This window comes from Neopelma chrysocephalum, unplaced genomic scaffold (genome assembly GCF_003984885.1).
Source record: "Neopelma chrysocephalum unplaced genomic scaffold, ASM398488v2 Primary Assembly neopelma1_66, whole genome shotgun sequence".
Classification (NCBI taxonomy): Eukaryota; Metazoa; Chordata; class Aves; order Passeriformes; family Pipridae; genus Neopelma; species Neopelma chrysocephalum.
In genome coordinates, this window is record NW_020897725.1 from 9,865,774 (window position 1) to 9,887,204 (window position 21,431).

A 21,431-nucleotide genomic window follows, 5' to 3' on the forward strand; every position below is an offset into this window, starting at 1 on the left:
AAATCATTCTTTGTTTCTCACTCACTGCTGGGCTTATGGTTTTACCATCTGTGTGGATACATAACCTCAAAAGATTTGGTTTTGCTACAGAATTTAAAATTTACTTTTGACTGTTTTGGTAAAGAAAAGGCCAAGACCAGATTCCAAGGTAGCACTGGATTTTTCAAGTAGTGAGAAGCCATCACATGTTTAAGCAGAAGAGCAGTTATGAGATGTTGGTTATTTCCTCAGGAGGAATCAAAACCACTCTTTGCCAAAGTGGATTTTATTTTCCGTAGCAAAACAAAAGTTCCATTACTTCATTAAAAACTTTAAATAGATTTCTCATTTGTCACACTTCTTTTTGGCAGATCTAGTTCTACTTTGTTAAGCTTTGATTTCACATAACTGAAACAATAAGGAAAACAATTGCCTGCCTGACCGTGTCCCCCTTTATGGGAGGACAGCCTGTTACTTAGTCACATAGGCACAGCCTTGTTGAACTCCAGAGCAGAGAAGGCCCCATGGGGGCAGGTCTGGTGATGTTGACAGAATCAGGGAAAAAATTGAATAAAGAGTACTTTTTCTTGCTTTTACACTCCCTTAGTTCTTGCAGAGTAGACAAGGGCTGATAGCTGAGAGGAGAGGGCAGGCACAAAGTGTAGATGTATATTGTCCAGGGAATGTGATAGAAAGATAATCCAGTTAAAGCTGTGTAGAGATAGATCAGATATCGTGGCAATATGCTGCATTTTACAGTGTTGATAGAGAAAACCTTCATTCACACTCTTTGTGTTTGAAATATGAACTTGGTCCTGAGCTTTTCAAGTCCTGTGCCGGCTCTATGCCCACTGGAACATCCATGTTCTCCTCTAGTGATGCAGTCCTTGTTAAAAGGTAAGAGACAGCGTGGAGTTGGGAAGCACTACAGAAGCTAGGGAGGGATGGGCTGAGGATCTAGCACTGAGAGAAAGGCAACAATAGCCTTGATACAGCAGGCAATGGCAGGATCCTGGTGGCAGGGGGACTTGAGAGGGAATCAGGGGTAAGAGTGAAGAATGGGAGAAAGATGAAGAGCAGACAGCAGAGGGGTAGATACACTTCTAGTTCTTAGAATTGTTTTTCCTCTTGTCAGCAAAGAACCAACTAAAAATAAAGGATGTTTCGCACTTGATGGACAGAGGGATGACGAAGCAGAGCCTGGGGTGTATGCAAAGTGGGGAGTGTCAGGAGAGACAGTGGTGTTTCCTAATGTAGTGAGGGAGCTTCAGATGTGTTTCCACCATAAGACATACCAAGGCACAGATGTTTATGCAAATGGAGATATTTACAGACAAAAATTTATATCAGTTGTGCTGCTGTGCTAAGGTCTGGGAACCAGGAAAAGGAACAAAAAGGCTCTGAGGCTAAAAAAGAAAAATGAGTGAAATCTGAAGGAGTGATTTACCATAGGCAGTGGGAACATTAGCATCAAACAGGGTCTTTTGCTTTAGTCCACAGTCTTGTAGGAAGGTACTCGTGCCTCCACATTTCATAATGTGTTAAGTTGATGTGTGTTTTTTGTGATTGCAAATTATTTATGGGAAATATTAGCAAATGAGAAGTCTTGTGTATGGAAATGAATTCTTGCTTGAATTTTAATTTGGAAAGTGTTGTGCTGGAAACTGCCTTGTTTCTAGTTCCTATTTTGAGAAATTCCAGTTTGTTGGAAGCAGAGAAAAACTTGTGTCTCTTGTGATGCAGAAGCCCAAATGCAGAGACGTGCATGGAAAAACCACAGAGCTACTGAAAGGAATTGTTCATAACTGTGCCCCAAAAAGTGTTTGGAAGAATGTTTATAAAGATGGAAATTTAGGGAAGTCTGGCTTCATATATGAACTCAAAAGGGTTAGATAGCAAAGCGGCCTCACATCCTTACTCTTGGTATTTGTAGTGAGAAGATGCAACATCCAGATCCCAGAAGTAATACTGGAAATATTGAGATGTTGATTCCATTCTAAACCTTCAAGTATAACTGTTTTCAAATGTGTTATTTTTTTCTGCTTTTAGCTGACTTGAAGAGCACCATGCCTGACCTCTGTCCACCTGTTAGTTTACCTCTCAGGCCAGAAAGTGGTAAGTGCATTTATGTATTAAGGAAAAAAACAGGAAACATCCTCTATTTTGTATGCATTGCTAAAAGATCACACTATTATGAAATGTTTATGTTCCCCATGAGGTTACTCATTTAGATGATTACTTATTTTTATTAATTGTGTATTGTTTAAATGGAAGAATTGTCATATCTGCGATGCTGATCTAATATGTCACACTCACTGCCACATGAGGTCACCGAAGCAAAATGTTTGGCAGGATTAATGAAGACATTTATTTATGAGTGTGGATGACACATCACTTTCAACGGGTATGATGAATCTTATGGTACTCACGTGTTATTTTAAAAGTGGGTGGATCCTCTTAATAAGTGAAACTTTACTGCTGTCTTTCAGGGCTTTGTGTCTATTGTCCCCTAAAAATATATGCAAATTTTCAACAGCTACAGGCTTCCCTGATGTGTCCTTTCCAGAAATACACAGCATAGCTGCTAAATGCTGTGTGTAATGGAGTGGAAACAGGTTGACTGGTCATTAGAAAACTCAATTTAACCCTCTAGTTAAACTGAAATTGAGAACTCTTGTCCATCTCTGCCTTTGATTTTCTGTTTGATCTGAACAAATATTTAATCTGTTTGTATCTGTCTCTCCTTAAACCATATGCAACTGGGTTTACAGGGGATGGCTGATATTTGCAATATTGAGTTCAGAATTTATTATCATCTATTTTATCATCATATCCATGGATAGCAGTCATGATCAAGTTCACACTCTTTGTATTTATTAGTAGAATTTGTGCTTTTTAATTATCATTTTAATGTAATAGAAGGAAAACTCGTATCTTCATGAGTAAGCAGAAATAATTTTTGTGTGAAATGCTTTGAAGAGCTGGTTGGGTAATGTGTAGGTTGGGCAATTCAACTCCTTTGCAAACTGTTTTTCCCATGGGATGTGGAAAACCATGTCACTAAAACTTTCTTCCTCCTGGAGTGAAGCTTAGTAGTAATTTTGTCATGTTTCTTTTATGTTTTTCTTACTTAAGTCTAGGAAAACAGTAACCTAAGCAGCTCTTAAGGAAACTAGGAAATTAGGTCTGCTGTTATTTACTTTCTAGTCTAAAAGCTGCCCAAGAGGTGAGTCATTTTACCCTTAGTAACAGCCCTGATCTGTCACAGCCACTTCCAGGTCATCTTTTCAAATGCAGAGCAACTAAGGATGTCTCTAGTTTGCAAAGGTCTGGTTAAGCAACCCAAGCAGGCAGAGCCTCCCACAAGGGTGCAGGACTCCCAGTTAGAGCTGTGGTCCTGAGGACTGACAGTGGTCAGGACAAGTCACTGAATTACGAAGAGCACAACTGGCCTGGAAGTCAAATTAGCACCAGTATCCTGTAGACTTTGCATCTGACACCAGTGGGTCACATTCAAAATGCAACTGGGCATCATCTGTCCTTCTTTTGTTCTGCCTCATTTCGATAGTAAAAGTACCAGCCTGGCTGCTTAGGTCAGATTGTGCTGTGTTGTCAGAGGTTTAGGAAAATTTTCAAAAACATTGTTTCCGAACACTTGGAAACAATTATATATATTTTATATATATTTTATATATATATATAACGATTATATATTTTATATTAATATATGCTATAGAAGACTAATTGTTTTAGAGTTGGGCATAACAGAAAAGTGAGTGAATTTTGTACATTGTGGTAATGCTTGTACATGGGAAAAAAAAAATTACTGTGACTCCTCTGTGGTAACCAGATGGTGAGTGTGAGAAAATGTCTCTATTTAAAGGGCACTGCTCTGTATATATATCTGTGTGTGTGCATGTAAGCACATATATATATAAATATAAAAATATAATTTTTTCCATCCAAAGATCAGAAAGATACTTAGATTTGTATGCTTTGCCAGAAGGCTCTGTGGAATAGTGAAGCTGATGTTATGTTCAATCTAGAGGCTGAGTTAACTGGAGCACCACCAAGGCCTACATTTCATTGGACAGTTAATGCATTTGACTGCCTCCTTTCCTAGTTAGCCACTTTGCAATGCTCAGGACACTACCCAGAACTTTGCTTCCTCCCATTTGCAGTCAGGATGCTGCTCCATTCAATATCTGTGGTGTTTGCAGCCCCAACATGTTGTGAAGAAAGCCAGATGAGTAGACTTATTTTCAGTCTTGTGGAAAGTAGATGCTTTGCCTGTTTTACTCAGTGCTCTTCTCAATAGAGAGGGTAGAGTTGTTGTAGGACCATAAAACAACAGAAAATCTCAACAAGAAGGTTTTCTACAAGTATGTGGGTAGTAGCAAAAGGAAGAGTAGGGAAAATATGGGTCTACTGATGAATGGGGCAGGAGACCTGATTACAAAGGATATGGAAAAGGACAAAGTGCCTCCTTCACCTCAGTCTTTACTGGCAAGTCCAGCCTTCAGGCCCTACACAGCAAGGGAAAACTGCAGCAAGGAAGATTTATCCTCAGTGGAGGAGGATCAGGTCAGGGAACAAGCTGGACATACAAACGCATGAGTGCAGGGGGAGCTGGTTAATGTAATTCTGAGACCACGCTCAAACACCTTTGAAAGGCTCTGCTGATGGGGGAGGTATTTGTTTTCCTTCTGTTCCTAGGTCTGGGCTTTTTAAGAAGTTCACCTGAAAAAATCATCATAAAATCTCCAGACTTTTGAATCTGCAACGACAAAAATAATTTTCAAGAGTGACTTCTTTTCATGCCTTGTCATAGAGCAGCCTGCAGCCACCAGGGAGTTGCAAAAAAAGTCCCTTCTCTGCATGAGGACATAACCTCAGGAGAGACACAGCACGAGGGGAGGCTTGAGGTTCTTCCTGTTCTTTGCCTCGTATCAGACTGTTCATCCAGCAGCCCATTGCAGCTGTGGTTCCTTTCAAAAGCCTGAGGCTCCAGTGGGCTTTTCCCAGGTTACTCCCCCTACAAGCAGCACTGCTGTGTGTTTCTAACACTCATTAGATACCCCATTAGCCTATGAAAACCAGGAATTAAGTGCTCTGTAGTGCCTGCAGGTCACTACTTTCTAGCAGGAGGGAAGTGAACTGCACACTTTTACTTGAATTGTTGTTGATTTGTTGTTGCTTCAACAAGTTTTGCCTACTTGTATTCTTGTGAAATCCTTTCTGCTACAAGGTTAAACTCTCCAAGTCATCTTAATCACCAGGCTGTAGTGTGTTTAACTGAATGTGTGGTTTTCATTTTTAACTGAATGAATACTCTAATTTACTTCCATACATCCATTGCATGGAGCAGAGCATACTCCTGCTGGGCTGTTGTGATTTCCACATAGTTTCTATGATCTAAGAAATAATGTTTGAAAAATCGATAGTCTGGACAGACTGGGAAAGTCCAACTTGTTATATTTGGAGCATTTTTTCCCCTGAAGAAAATGTGCTGTAATGACACTGAGTATGGAACCATCTGTGGTGAGTTTCAGGTATGATCTGTGACCTTTAATGGTGGGAGGACAGCTGTTATTTTAAGACTGTCCGTGCTGAAGATGCTCATATGTCATCCTGCAGTCTTGGTTTACCTATGCTGGTATTTAAATAACAACTCCACTGAGTAGTGTGAACATGGGGGAATGTTATGTAAAAGAGGAAACAGCCAGGTCTCAGAATTAGGTTTGAGATGGAACTTTCTGCAGACAGCTGTAAGCTAGGAGAGACAAGAAAAGGTTTTTTTTATATATTACGTATTGTAATGTTACAATATGTAATACTGTTATTCAAACAGTTTATGCACAGGGGTTTGAGCTGTGGAAGTTTTTATGTCTTTACAATTAAACCTGAAAGAAGCAAAACAATCTATGAAACATGTTACCTGGATTTTTAGAAGGAATACTTGTGCTTAAAGCAGACTGGAGAGACTGAAAATACTCCTGTGCATGTGGGAGCAGTGACCTCAATGTATGACTTTTGACTTTGTTATGAGATTTATAAATTGTATACAGTAATTATCCAAAATTTAACTGAACATTTGTATCTTCAGTTCTAACTAGGATAAGTCTATCTTAGATTTGGCAACTGCTAGAAGATGGTGGCCCTTAAATGGTGTTCTCTGCATGGGACTGTGGATTGTATACAGATCATGTGGGCTCTGTTCCCATTCCATGCAAATCAAGTAATTAATTAAGAAACCACTAAGGCATATGGATGTAATGATCTGTTAGACCCTTCCTGTTTCTGCCTCCTGTGATCCCCTAATGATTTATAGCCATTCCCTTGAGGCAGGACTGAGCAGTGGCTATGGGATATTCCAACATGGGAATAAATTTCCCATGGGGCTATATCAGCATGTGGGGTATTTCCATTCTCAACAGAGATGAGATGCTGATAGTACAAACGCTGATGTAGCTGACTTTGGTGATTAATAGTATCGTTTGTCTTCCTGTTTTCCCACAATGCCGAGTATTTTTCAGACTGATCTTTGCTGTGAAACAAAGACAGCCTTTTTCTATCCATCTTTGGGAACTGATCTACCATGCTCCCACACAGCAAATCGGGCCTCTGGTGTGGAATTGCTCTATCTTTGGTCTTAACTTTGATTTTAATTCTGTTTGTAAATATGAAGATTTCAGCCTTTTTAAAACAGCTTGCTTTAAACCTGGATAAATATATAGTACGGTTTTAATATCCCACTACCATATCATTTATTGTAACTGGCACCCCTAAAAGAGGCAGAAAGCTTGCATTTAACAGTAACATAGCAAGACTGCTCACTGCTAAAGACCATAAATAACACAGTTGTTAGTTTTGGGACCTGTTTGTCTCAGGTGTGATTACAGTTATTATGCAGCAGTTTAAAGAAAACTACTCATTTTGAGTTATACAAATCTCAGTAGATGGACAAAAATGAGAAGCAGTTATATTTTAGGAAGGATATATTTTCTGCAGGTCCGCTCTGAGTTGATGATTTGCTGGTTTTGGAGATTGTTGGTATATAGACAGGTTAGCAGTCTTTGTTGAGAAAAAACTGAATACTGGGAGTATAAAACACTGAGTTCAGTCTGTAAGCATGTTTTGGGCTTGAGTCAGGGCTGTTGAATATGGCTTACAAATCTCAGAACTAAGATCAGAACTTGTCTTTCAAAAATAAATCAGGCATACTGAACGCAGAGATCTGATTTATGTGCCTTCTTAAGCTCGTATTAACCTCCTCAACTTCATGAGTTTTCTTTTAAATTTAACTTGTTATTTTATTGTATTTCTGTATCTGTTTCCTTATATAAAATGTTAAATTTTCCAGCACGCTCAGAACTGATGCCTCTTTTTTTCCACTGAAGTCAGTGATGAAACTTTTGTTGACTTTATTACAAGGGGTTTATAATTTCATTGCCTGTGAAAGTGGGAGGCTGAACTCTGTGTCCCCAGGAAATCTTTTCCAGTCTTCTGATCTTATAAATGGAGTGGGAACAGAGTAAGGCCAGCGTGAGTCCTTTTGCAAATCCAGTCTTAAACCTTGCCTACCCAAACAAGAACATCTGGAAGAGAGAGGCTCTCTGTATAGGACATCTATAATTTTGCAGTAAAAGTTACAGGGCTGGATGGATTCAGAGGGCTGTAATTATCCAATCAAAGCATTTGCCAAAATGTGGTTTGGAAGGTTAGAGCTTAACCTATATATAAAGCAGAAATGTCTCCCAACCCATCAGGTGCACTGTGCATTTCCAGTACACAGTGCCAGGTTGTAGCTCTGTGCCTCATGAGAGCAGTTTCTAGACAAGTCAAGTTTAGATCAGCCATGGAAAGTGGGGATCTATGGGCATTGCTAGATCCATTGCCAGGAGAAGGGAAGAAGGAAGCAAATAATAGCCAAGATCTCTTTTGCAGCTCACTGCTGGCTGCAGTGTCCACAACGGTGCCATGCACGTCTCTGGGTTAAAGAGTTTCGCTCTGTTATTAAAATAAGCATTAGCGTTTCTGCACCTCTCTGCATCTGGAGTCAGCTGGGCAGAGGAAGGGAAAAGAAAAACACTGGAAGTCTCAGGATATATATCTGATCTGAGGTTATGAATGTTTCATCCAGGACCGAGAATGAAAAAAACCCACTCCGTACTCCAACCCAACCCAAAGAACAACCCCATGTGAGATTTTTCACGGGTCACCTCTGTGAGATTTGGGGCAATCAATGAGCAGTTCAGGTGGGAGTGTATGATCTACGGATGTTTCCATCATGAGTGATCACTCTTCTGTCCCTAACATGGGCTGCAAAGTGCCTGTTGTGTCTCATATGTATATAAAATGTATGTTACTGACTTGACCAATCCCACATAAAGGGATGAAATAAGTATCTTTTCATGTAGAAGTAGGAAGTTTATCTTGTGAATTGGGAATAGGAGGCCAAATTTAAGTGTCAGAGGTGTAAATCAAGAAATTTATTTTGCTTTTGTAGATTTGTTTTGGTATGTTGGAAGTGGAGAAATGTGATGATGAGACTTACCCAAGGTCACTCAGTGAGTCAGGGAAGCTATGGGAAGAGAGTCTGTCTGCGGAAATATCTTCCAAAACCACTGATGCACTCAGACTTTTTGCCTTGCAGTGGAATCCAGACAAAGCTCTCTTTTGAAAGAACCACAGCTGGTAATTTGAAGCTTTGTGTCTGAACCTAGAGAGATTGCTTTTTCCAGTAGTAGGACCTCAGTTACTAGTACTCTACATGGCACAGGATGGCAACATTGCTCTTATGGAAAAACAAAGTTTGAGTCATATTGATAAAAGAAATCTTTTCTTGTTCATGTTTTCAGAAAAAAACACAAAACCTGTAAAATTTAGTCTGGAAAAGAAAGACCTAGGGGGTCTAGTAGTGCAGACAGACAATCTCTGGAAGGGATGTAACGGTTACTTCTCCATCACTTACAGAGTTGATTTCTATTTTTACATATATTTCTGAATAAATGCCACAAACTGGCACCCTAGATGGAGAGGCTGAAATTTTCTGTCATAGGTCATACAACAGGTCATATTAAATACTTTAAAATAGAGAAATCATTGAGAATATGAAAAATACTAATTTCCACATGACTAAAATCACTCTGTTCCTCTAAAATCATTGAATAGTCTGTGCTTAAGGGGAAGAAAATATTCAGTGCAGTGGGTTTGTTGCACAAGTCAAGCTGTGGCTGCAGGGTCATTGCTCCCTGACTAGTTCAGGCTCCCTCTGAACAGGTGATGACTTTGCTACTCTGTGACATCAAGTAAGCTTGTGGTTTTTACATACAACGGTGCAGCACCGAATTAACCTTCATTTCTACTTAGCTGGAGACTTTCAGCGCCTCTCTCAGAGGAGTTACTCCCAAATATGACGGGAATGGAATGATTTCAAAGTGGCTGTAAAGGACCCATGGGACCCAGTCCTGCTTTCTTGCCTCTAGTTCAAAAGCCTGAACTGGGGCAGGGCTGTCTGGGAGGTTATGTGGAGTACAGTAGATCAGTTCATCACTGCATCAGAGGTTTTTTTCAACAAAGGTGATGACAAAGGAACCAGCAGTAAGACATTAGCCTTGGCAATGGTGGTAGCACATCAGGTTTTTTCAGCTTGTCCTCTGGGAGATAACTTGTGCTTGAGGTTTACGCTTCCGAGGGAAGGATTTACCTTGCAAAAGTGAAGACTTTTAGCATCAATGTAGGGCCTTGGATTGTGGCAAGTTATCCTGTGTTGTCATGAATTATTTGGTATATTATTATTGGAAAATCTAATTTAGTCATTGCTATTCCCTGCCTATTTGCTCAAGAAAGGATGGAACCAGCCTTGTCTGTGGTGTGTTTTGGTTCTTGGGTTCTCATCAACTGGACAAGTATGTCAACACCAGGATTTCCAAGTTGATTATATGAACCCCAGTCCTCAGCTTCAGGAAGGAAACCTTGGCCATCTTTGCCAGTGACTGATTTCTCGATAGGTTAAAAGGAATGTTTAATGAAATGGACATTCACAACTTTTGCATTTGTGTGGTAAATGAACTCCAGCAACAGGGCAAGACCTGCTCACCAGGAATAGCAAAGGAAGAGCTAACTCAGCTCTGTCCTCACCCTACAATTACATGGAGAGGATAATGCCAACCTACTGTTTAGGACTTGGTTGCCACAGTGGGGCCTTCTGCTTTTGAAACCAATTGAACTGTTGAAAGGAACTAAAATAATTAAAGGCCCATTCTTTTCCAAGCCTTCTTTTTTTGTCTTCTCTGTGCAAAATCGAGAGTCTGCAGATATTTTTATGTGTTTGTGTATGAGAAAGGAATGGTTGTGGCATTTTTTAAAAATATACTGTGAAAGAGAAGAACAATTCTTGAGGAATGCTAGAGACAGTACCTATGTGTATGTAGATGCTGACACATGTACATGCATGTAAAATGTATATTTGTGAATATGCATGTTTGTATATATGTGATACACAGGATTATATTTACACATGTATACATACATATGAAATAGAATGAAATCTAAATTATGTAGCAATTACATAATGTTAAAACAGTTTGTAGAATTTAATGTAATTCTGTCCACCAAATCAAAGTGATCAAATTAACGTCCGTTTACTTTCCAAAGAATTTAGTGGCTGTACCTACTCAGCAACTTGTGTTGCAAGCATTATTACTCATGCCCTTTAATGTATTTAACCCTGTTCCTTTTATTGAAATCAGTTGGATTTACATGCAAACCTGGATGGAGCTACTTCAGATTTATCTTTTTCTTAACCGAATACCTTTGTAAACCTTTATATTTCGTTTATTCCCAGTTGATGCAAAGGAAGATGAAAGTTGTTTATTGGGGAACTCTCCAATGCTTTTAATTCTATGTTAGTCTCCTCTGAAGTTTTTACTAATTCTTCTAGTTATATTGTTTTTTACATTTCATTTAACAGAGCTTTTGGATGTATGGCAACCCTTAAATGTGTCCTCTGTTCTTGTGGATTCATCCATCTCAAACTTTGAAGTTGTGCAAGTTAGTAGAGACATATCCAATGACTTCTCCACTGCCAGAGACTTTTGCCTATATGGTAAGAAATGGTCATTCACAGCTTTGCAGAAAATACTGACCTGTGAACCTGAAAACCAAGAACAGCTCCCCCACTTCTGACATAGATACTCTGATTTTATTTATTTTTGAATACTACCTGAGTGTTTTTGAATCTAAGAGAAGGGACCTGAAATAGTTGAGCGAGTGAAGTATACAATAGACAAAATGCCATACAGTGATTGTGTAATTTTGACACTTCTTGAGCATAGACATCTCTTACTTATCCAGGCATTGTACAACCTGGAGCATTTTGTAGTGAATAATGAAAGTGATAATGTCATATTTTTCTAAAGGGCAGTCAAGGGAAGCTCATCGACTGAGACAGGTGAGACCCACCTACCACTACCTAAAGTAACCTGTAGTGGTGTGTGAGGGTGGGTTAACTGAGAGCTGGGATGAAGCAAAGGGAACTGCTTTAATCAACGGCTTGACTAGACAGGAAAGAGTCCTTTAACTGCACATGACTGGGAAATCCTCAATGCTGCAGGCAGTAGAAATAAGGAAAAGTTCTCACCTACTGCAGAAGATGATCTGTGTAATGGTCCCACTTTTTGCAGTAGATGATCCTCACCTTGTGAGGGTGAGCAGTGTAACTGTTTTCTTCCTTTTCCTGTAACTGTTTGAAGATTACTTCTAGAGGCAAAGTGTTGGATACCCACCTCTGAGTACAGACTGAGAATTAAACCTTTCTCTGGGGCTCCCTGGGGACTGTTTGAATGAGGTTATCAGTACTTTATTAGATAATGCTTTTCTCCTTCTAAAACCTGTGATAATATATCTCTTGCTGTATTATTCCATTTTAAAGCCAATATAACCTTCTAGTCCTCTGGCTATTTTGGAGAATTTTCTGGGAATTTGAGGACATTTATGTCCCCTTATTCTGCTTTAGAGCTACTTTATATCTTGTTGCTTCACCTGTTCTAAAACTTTTCTTTTAAGCATAGTGTAACAATGTCATACAAAATGCTGTGAGGATACATTTTTACCTGCTCTTTTTCTTCATGTTTCACCTCACAGCTTGTTCAAAGAACCAGTCATGTACAGTGGTTACACTAGAAATCCAGCCTTCAGCAATAAGATGCGTTTTCTACCCTGATACACAGATCTGCACACACAGCCTGCAAGGACACAGTTGCCGGGTTTTACTCAAAGAACCTGCTACCTATATCTACAGGAGACAAGGTAAGAACAGGCTGTGGGGGAAGGACCTCAGCTGTGCACAGTTCTTGTGAATGGCGGGGTGAGGAAATCCTCACTAGACAAGAAGTGATACAGATGTCTCCTAGACACTTGTCCGTTGCTGTTTCAGTGGAGTTACAGCCAAGCACTTTTTGTAAAAATGCATGAAATCATAATGTTACTCTCTAGTGTTGAAGCAGGTATAATAAAGAAAGTCTAGTTTATGAAAGATGCTTTAGAAAGTGCAGAACAGTAAAACCAAACAAGAACAGTAGTGAGAGTCCAGATCCTTTTCATCTGCAGAAGATGATATGCCCTTCCCTTTAAACTCTGAGAATTACACATGGAATGTTGTAAGCCCACTGTCAATTTTAAGTGTTAAGGACCATCTCTGGAGAAAACAAAAAAACTCACCCCAAACAGACACCTCTGTTCCCAAACCAGGATGAACTAATATTTTAAAGAAGTGAAAATTATTTTAGAGAGAAAAAGAAATTGTGTAGACTGTGTAGACAGGTAAAAATTCTATTATATGGTTAAGTACTTATTTGAAACTAGAAGTTTCATTGGTTTTATTCCTCTTGATTTCTATAGATACTGGTTTCTTTTCATGTAATACTGATTATTTCATTTATTAGAAGTAATTAGAACCCAGGTAAAAATAAAGGGGAAGGGAAGAAAATTTTCATTTTTGTTTCACTGAAATTCTGTGAAGAGTCAAGAAGTCAATGAGAACCTTACAGGCTCAAACTCGATGAGAGAATAGGGGTTTGTCATTGTCAAGTGCAGCAAAATCAGAGACTGAGACAAAAAAAGCTAGACTTGTGTGTTTGTTCTGCACAGTTTGGGTTTTAGTTCCATGGCTTGGAATTTGGTTTCTGCCTATCAAATACATTGTTTTAGGAAAGCAATAGCTCTGTTTTAATTAATTATTCTATAATGAGACAATAACACAAATGTATCTGTTTCATTTAAAGGGAATTGGGCACTTAACAGTTTAAAACTAAGGGAAATGGGGCTGATTTTCATTTCTGAAATGGTAATAACTTGAAAAAGCAAATTATTTTTCCTCTGTTCCCCCTGTGACAGATTTATTCCTGCCCATTTCTGAGCTGGATTTGACCCCATCTGTGTACATCCCATCCCATGGAGATCTGGTGGGCAAATCCCAGGTGATCCGCATTGGCTCAGAATGGAGAAATATCAGCCAGTTCCTGGGGGTCCCATACGCTACCCCTCCCCTTGCAGAGAGGCGCTTCAGTCCTCCAGAGCCCTCTGCTTGGGTGGAAACCTGGAATGCCACAGTGGCTCGGTAAGAAACCCCTGTCCCCATCTGCAGAAGTGCTTGTCGGTCCAGGTGTAGGAAAGCAGCTGGAGTGATGACCACAATACTCATGTCCTTTCTTGCAAAGCAAGCTATAGAGTACAGAAAGGTACAACTTTGGGACTTTGATTAGCAAAAAGAATATTTTGTCCATTTATATGTTAAAGCATGCAAGCCCCTTAAGAAAAAAGGCAAATTCCAGTACATTGCCTTGAATCTATATGTAACTCCCTACCAACTGTCTGCTGTCAGTCCATTTTCATTCTGAATGGAATTTATACAGGTATTTATGATATTTATACAAATATATTTTGCTCCTGCTGAGCCATAAATTTGTAGACATTTAGTCAAACAGGGGTATTTAAACATTGATGTAACTAGAGGCTGTGGGCCTCATATAGAAATTCTCTACATGGTTGTGTACAGGAGATCAGGCTGAAGGACCCAGAAAATCTTTTCTGTCCAAAAACTATTAAAAGGCATATGCTTGCTAAATGGCTTGGACAGAAATACAGAAGTTATAAACATTTAGGTAATGCCTTAAGATGGAAAGAGTGCTAGGAACTGTTTTAGCAGATGGGCTAAATTTCTCCTAAGTGCCTCTATCTGGTGTTTCTGGTTGGCTGGCCCTGGCTCTCCAGAGCTGTACAGGCATCTCTGTTTGGTGAGTTTAGGTTAGAGGACATCACCTTTGTGTGCATGTTTGTGTTTAATTTAGTCTTACAATAAGAGTCTTAATTTTGTTGCATTGGGGAAACAAAATGACAAATTGTGAGTGTCTGTTTCCTAAAGAAAAGAGGGTTTGGGTGACACTACTTAGAATACCAATGCTGTGGAACATGTTAGGACAGTGGATTACAAGAACCCCAAAGCAAATAAAAATGCAGCAACAACAAGAAACAAGCTATAAGCTATGAAAGTGGAGTGTTTTTTATAGGACCTTTCTCACAGTGCATCCCTACTGACTGTTTCATGGCAGACATGAATAGCTGCAAGGAAAAAAATAATGATAGAAACAAGAACCCGGAGATCAAAGATGCAGAAGTCAGAAGGAGAGAGCTTGTTGAAGGACTACATGAACTTTCTGTAGAGGAAGTTGAAGAAATCAGGGCTGAGAGCTGAGGTTTAGCAGCTCAAGAGCTTCCCGGGCAGCTAATATGGACCTGAGGTCTATTGAGATCATGCACACTGAGCCATGCAGTCCTGTTCAATTCCTGGCACCGAGAGTGGTCCTCATGTGGTTAGTGATGAACTACTTGAGCAAACAAATCTGACCAGGAGCTTCATGGTTAAGGAAATGGGAGATTTTGCAAGGGATCTGGGAGGATGAGGGCCTGCAGGCCTGACATGAATCACCACCTGCTTTGGCGGAAACACACCCTGAGGCTACAGATTTAGACACCTATGAGCTGTGTGGAATCTATTTCGTCCCTCCCTTACTGAGGGTTTGTCTCCAGAGGTTTCTAGCAAAGTCTTTGATGAACTGAGTGAAAAGAGGTGTGGCATTTGTTTTCTTGGGGAGTTGAAAGAACATCTGGCCTGTGGTGATCTCGTCCTTCAGGTTGCACCTGACCTGCAGAGGTGTTAACAGCATAACCACAGTAGCCACAACCTCATGTACGTTGGATAAGTCTGGTGGGACGTGGCTTTTTGCTTTCTCATGTTCACAGTGATGTTAAATTAGCACAGACAGCACGAGCTCTTGTTGTCTGCAGCCACAGTGTGGTGTCTGTAGGGCTTTGGTGAGACCTATCTACCTCTGTGGTCTCCCTTTGAAGACCTTAGTGTTGCAATGAGCAGCCTGGCTGGTTTTGAAAACAGTTTGGGGACCTTAGTTAATCTATTCCTATCTTTTGAATTCACTGTGCTTTCTTAGTCCAATGAAGAATTTGGCCATTATCTTCTATTATTAATTTAGGGTTAAAAACATAATTATTTGACTTTGCACTTGGAGAATGGGAGAGACCTCTCTCTCTGTATGTAAAGAAAGTGTTGATTTTTTTAGGATTCTATATTAATGTTGCTCAATACTTGTATATAAGAAATTCACATGAGCACAGTACTATTAGTGATGGAAGAGAAACATTTATTTATCACCCTGGACCTGATAAAAGACTTAAAAAACCCCAACCCAAAACAAACCAACTAAAACCCCCATCCAGCTATTGAAGTCTCCAGCTGCTGGAAGAGCTGTGGACTTGCCTCAGCAGGTGGCAGCCTTTCCCTGGAGTCGGTCCCAGCATGAAGAGCTTCTGGGAGCTGGACAAAAAAAAAGCCGTGATCATGGGTGATGATTCTTGCTGCCCTGTGGAAAGCTGTATGATTAATAGTGTTAGACCTGTTGTCCTGGCAGGGTTCCTACCTGGGAATTCATATTTTCTCTGCCTAAAATGGCTTTAGCAGTTTTGGTTGGAGATGATGTGCTTCTCTATGTCAGTTGTAAAGCTGTTGAGTGATATCACCATCCTAGCAATCTCCCTTATGGAAAAAATTGTAGAAATCCATTAAATCTGGTCCTTTTCCTTGTGGTTTTCTATTAATTTCTTCACACCTTCAGGGAAAAATTGTACAAAGGCGTTAAAATAATAATTTAGAAACAATTCTCTGAAATATTACCATCTTTCCATAGCCTCTTTTGGCTTATTCTCTAATAAATTGTGAGGTTTTTCCATAACTCATTGTCTGATACAAATATGGCTGTAAAGTAGAAGGAACTGGCTTCAAAGTAGCTTATTACTGAACTGCAAAAATCATCCACTTGATTCTTATACTTGATATGCCTGAACATATGACTCTCATTCAGATGATGGCCAGAGAATGATTTTCTGTACGTGGTTGGCTCCTGAAGTCCTGTTACAAGGTCACTTTTAACATTGATTGGCACTGTTAATGGTCTGCTCTGCTGCTTAAAGCAAAGAGATTTTAAAAATGCATTAAAATTTTAAACTTACTGTATTTTCCCACAGACCATTAGAAAATAAATTAAACATAAAGAAATGGAGCCCACAGACCATTAGAAAATAAATCAAAATATATGTAGCCCACAGACTATTAGAAATTAAAATAAATAACTGACATTTCATCAAAAGAGTGGATTATATAGGTGTGCAGACAGTAGCAGGGGAGATCTGTGCCTGAGACCCCCAGCTCTGCTCCCCTTGCAGCTGTTGATAATTTTGTGCAATTTATGTAAAGCATGAGTTTTTTGAAAACATATTGTCAAGTTCGTAGCTTTTTAAAATGGGGCAAGGGTTCTGAGGAAGGACTCTGGACACACAAATACAATGCACTGTGTGTGTGTATGTGTACAAATCTACATACCTGTTACTAACATATAGGTGGGCACAGTTTTAAATGTGATTGAGATCTGCAAATTTAATGATTTTATTAAGCTAATGCATCAAAATATACGGAAATAAAATCAGTAGAAAAAGAGTACAAGCCTTTTCATTGTAGCTTTCTCAATCGGTGTCTCTAGGGCAGCGTGTTGGCAGCCAGGAGACGGAGAGGCCCCGTCACAGTCTGTCAGTGAAGACTGCCTGTATCTGAACATCTTTGTTCCTGCCACCTCTGTAAGTAGGAGACAAGTTCAAGTTTTTTTGTAGCTGAGCACTGTCTTTTTTCAAAGTAATTTAATTGACGAGTGGTTGTTTTTCCTGTGTTCACAGAGCAAAGTTAAATTAGGCACTCTAGTGTTTTTACTAGTGCAAGAGTATTCCCTGCAGGCTTTCTGTGAGCCGTGTTGGGTGATCAGGAGGAGAGCGTACTAAAAAGCTAGAAATAAGAGAGAGACAAAGAGAGAAACAAAGGACAAGAAGAAGGTGGGGGCAAAGGTGGAGAAATTAGGGACAGAAATGGCAATGTTCCTGCAAGGAGATAACTGTCCAGCAGACAATAATACGAGACAATACATCAACACTTGCCACCAGTCAGGGAGCTGCTGATGGTTGTTTTTCACCCTCATATTTACTGTTCCCCTGTTGACATCTCTGGGAGATCTGTTGAGGAATGAGAGTGGCAAGCAATGCTAGATTTGTGGCCAGCTCACAGAGCATAAAAATAGATGTTTCAAAAATGACTGGGTCACTGGTACAATGTGAGGAATCATCATTTGAAAGTTCTTGATTTTCTCATTCTAAACAGATATAAAAGAAAGCTTCAAGTTAAAGCCAAGCTAAAATGATTGACCAACCCCTGGGGAGCTGAGGATAAAGCTGCTGAATAACATGTGAATCCCATTGAAGAGTGGGCTCAGAGACAGGAACTGTTTCTTTCCACACTACTGGAAATTTTCAGAAAGTGATGGTAGTTATAATAGAAATTTGTAAGTCTGTCATACTTCATGTCTGGAAAGAGCTGGTCTACCTATCTGACAGCAGTACAGAGAGTGCCTTACAGGCCCATTTTAATCATCAGAGAGACCAGCAGTCTGTCTTCTCCCTGCAGCATCAGATTGTCATTTTGCCTCGAGTGCAGTCGCTGCTTATTGAAACCATCAGGTCACTGTCCCAGGCAGTTTGCCATCCATGCTTAAAAGCTGCTTTCAAGATAGTTTATTTGAAAGCATTGTATTTTCTACCATCTGACTAAATAGGCTTGTCTCTTCTCCTGGCGGTCCTGTGAGCTGAATCCCTCTTTTGTAGAGGTGTAAGGTAGAAGTAGGTCCAATCAAGTCAATCAAGTCAAACATGTAGAAGTCCAGCCCAAGAGAGAACTAAAACTTCTGGTTTTGCAGAAGTAGCTGGGAGCAGAAGGCATTGCATTTTCCTGTCTCTTTTTGTGGTGAGCCCTATTTTTTACTCACAGAGAGTTATAGTAATATATTTTCAGCTCATGGAAGGTTAAATCAGCTAGTAAATATTGAATACAAAATCTCTTAAAAAGCAGTAAATGCAGAGGTCATTCAGGAGCACTTTGAACCTCAACAAAAGCACAGTGCAGGGACTGATACCTGTCACCAAAGGACTCTGAAAGTATCAAGCAGTGAAGAAGGTGAATGACATCACTTCATTTTGCTTTTATAGCTAAAAGTACCACAATTAAACTGGCACTTCTGATGTTTTTCCATCTATTACCATCACCACCTGTCACGCTAGCAAAGCAAAGCTGTGCTTTGCCTTTATTTAAGAAGGGTTTAATTGTAAGATCAAGACTTTAAAATCTCCACTTAATAGGAATAGAAAGTGTACCCTCTCTCCTCTTACCCCGTCCCCTGCACATGTTATTCCCATCCTTAGTGCATCATCCCCATTGCACTCAATTATTTACAGAGCAATGCTGTGCAGTAGTAAAAGCACTGTAGGTTGCCTGGCTTGGTAGAGTTTAAATCTATCCCTGCCAAGTGTTTTTTACAGAAGGATGAGCAGGGAGGGTTGGACCAGATGACCCTACCGGTGGTCCCTTCCAACATTACCTATTCTGTGATTCTGTGATAGAGAAGATGGTTCTGAATATTATGAAGCCTTTCAGACTTCAGCTGACTTGCAGCTTCCTGGTGGCTGCTGAACTTCATTCCCCTGTTAGGGTTTGCACATGGGACCTAAGACCTTTCAGTCATGAGACCATGATGGAGCTGCTGGGCTTCTCGTTGCTGGATGCAGACTAGAAATGGGAATGCTACATCCGTACACTTGGCACTGTGCACAGTCCCAGTGCTAAATCTTCCCCTGAATTACTCCATATCTGTTGCAGCTGTTGCAAATGGCTTTGGTTTGCCATTTCAAAATTTTATTGCCTGACTTAACCTTTCTTAAGCTTTTCATCACTATAGCATTGGGTAAAGTCACTCAGAATAATGTAATATGCAATTTACAGGGCAGCTGGAGGTCGTGGTGCTACAGAGGCTGTGGACACATGGGAAATGCTTAGTGTGAACCTCAGCCTTAACCTTGGTGAACTGAGGGGATGGAGCAGGCTCAGTATGATGGTTAATACTGTTTTAGCTGACATGGCTCAATGTTGTTGTATTTCAGAATGAGTTTCCATCTGAAAACACATTATTTCATTTTTTTCTTTACCCCCATCTCTCTCTGTGCTGCATGCAGTGCAGAAATGGGAACCACAGACAAGGTACTGCAAATTAGGCAATTTCAATTCGGAGAAGTTAATGAGAAAAAGCAGCAAGTCTCAGTGCTTGCAATTTCTTGGGTTTTCTTGGTAACATTGTCATGTTCACAAGAAGCCCCTGAAGTGATTCACCAGATAGATAAGTGAGGAGTGTGTACAGTTGTGGAAAATTAAGGGCAGCTGAGGGGTGTTTGCCTTCTATTCCGTAATTTTTCAGGATGCTACAGCCATCGCTCCTCTGCTGCTTCTCCTATGCAGCCAGTCATGTTTTTTCTGGAGACATTCTTTGCCAGAACAGATGGGGCTGCTGTGTTTAGCTAAGCTCCATCCAGAAAATAACAGCAGCAGAGCCCATTGCCCTCTAACTGCAGGGAAAACCAACCCCAGATGTACTTTGATGCTGCTGCAGGGGCCACCAGCTCTTCTTCAGAAATCACCACCAGCTGCCAATGCAGAAAGTGGGACAGTGGGTGTGTGTGACCTGCTACTGAGCAGAGGAGAGATGAACCTCCTTCAGGATAATCCCAAAGCGGGCAATAGGGGATAAAAGTGCTGAATGGAAAACTGAGGTTGCACTTTGAAAAAACCTTTCTAGCATTGGAGCAGGTTATTTTGCTTTATTCAGTAGGAAAGAAAAAAAAAAGGCAAAAACCCAAACAAAACCCCTCCATATGTTTCACTGAGGGTATTTCTTTAGAGCGTCATCTTGGTAGAACTGTAACCTGCTGATATGTACTGAGGTCTCCTGCCTGGCTGCAGCCCTTTTCCTGTTTCCCTCGTTTGAACTTTTCCTTCATGTTTGTGTGAAGCAGGTATGCTTTAGCAAAGACAAGCCCACCACATGCTCAGTGGCCAAGGCAAAAGGAGCTCCCTTGGGCTAACCTAGAGAGGATGTTGACTGGTGGAACACAGTGATGCTATTAGATCGGCTTATACTGGACAGAGTGCCCTCTTTAATGGTATATAGGTAATTGTGGACAATTTGTGGACAATTATGGACAATAGCCATTGAATTTCAGACAGATAGTGAGATACCTCCTCATTATGGTCACTCATAAAGAGCTATAAATGGCTTAGATAATGTTAATGGGGAAGATGCTTGTGTTCTCATCAGTGACTGACCAAAGCAGTTGGCTACAGGAATAGTAACCTCATTGTTGTCATGGCAGGTCAAAAATATGTCTGTGTTGCTGTTCTTCCACAATGGAGGGAGTTACAGTGCTGAGGAGGGAAAGACAACCCTAGATGGATCGTACCTCGCTGCCGTCGGTAACATCATTGTCGTGACAGCAAACTACCGAGTCGGTGTCTTTGGCTTCCTTAGTACTGGTAAGTCATGGATTTCCAGAACAAACACAGCTATGGGATAAATTGCATTCTGTAACACTTCTGCTTCTGATTTTTTTTTTAAGTAGTTTTTAGCTTGAGAAACCCATATATTTCACTGATTGGGTTTTTTTCTTTTTTTTGAAAAGAAAAGTGGTCAAGAAATGGTGGTGACTAGATCTGAAGAGAAAGGGGAAGGGCTGGAGGCAAAGGGACAACAAACCAAACTCCAGCATCCGTATCAAAGCACTGGCTAGACTTCCGTTTGCAAATGCAACTGCGGATATTGGGTTTTGCAGACATACATGAGGATAGGTTAGGCATCAAAATTCCTGCTAATTCCAGTGGCCTACCATTGCGGGTATGGTTTTCAATGACTCCAACTTCCAAATCGTTCCATCCATGAAATTTTGCTGATGCTCCGTTG

General features: G+C 40.3%; 1 protein-coding gene across 1 annotated transcript in view; it reads left to right on the forward strand.

The window, feature by feature from the left end:
* The window catches only part of TG (thyroglobulin), a 148,117-nt gene that overhangs the window by 55,337 nt on the left and 71,349 nt on the right, over positions 1 to 21,431 (forward strand). The window contains exons 35-40 of the mRNA XM_027684390.1: positions 2,029 to 2,094; positions 10,952 to 11,089; positions 12,127 to 12,291; positions 13,378 to 13,600; positions 17,091 to 17,184; positions 20,848 to 21,007. Of these exons, the coding sequence (XP_027540191.1) occupies positions 2,029 to 2,094; positions 10,952 to 11,089; positions 12,127 to 12,291; positions 13,378 to 13,600; positions 17,091 to 17,184; positions 20,848 to 21,007 (846 nt within the window). The remainder of the gene's footprint in view (positions 1 to 2,028; positions 2,095 to 10,951; positions 11,090 to 12,126; positions 12,292 to 13,377; positions 13,601 to 17,090; positions 17,185 to 20,847; positions 21,008 to 21,431) is intronic.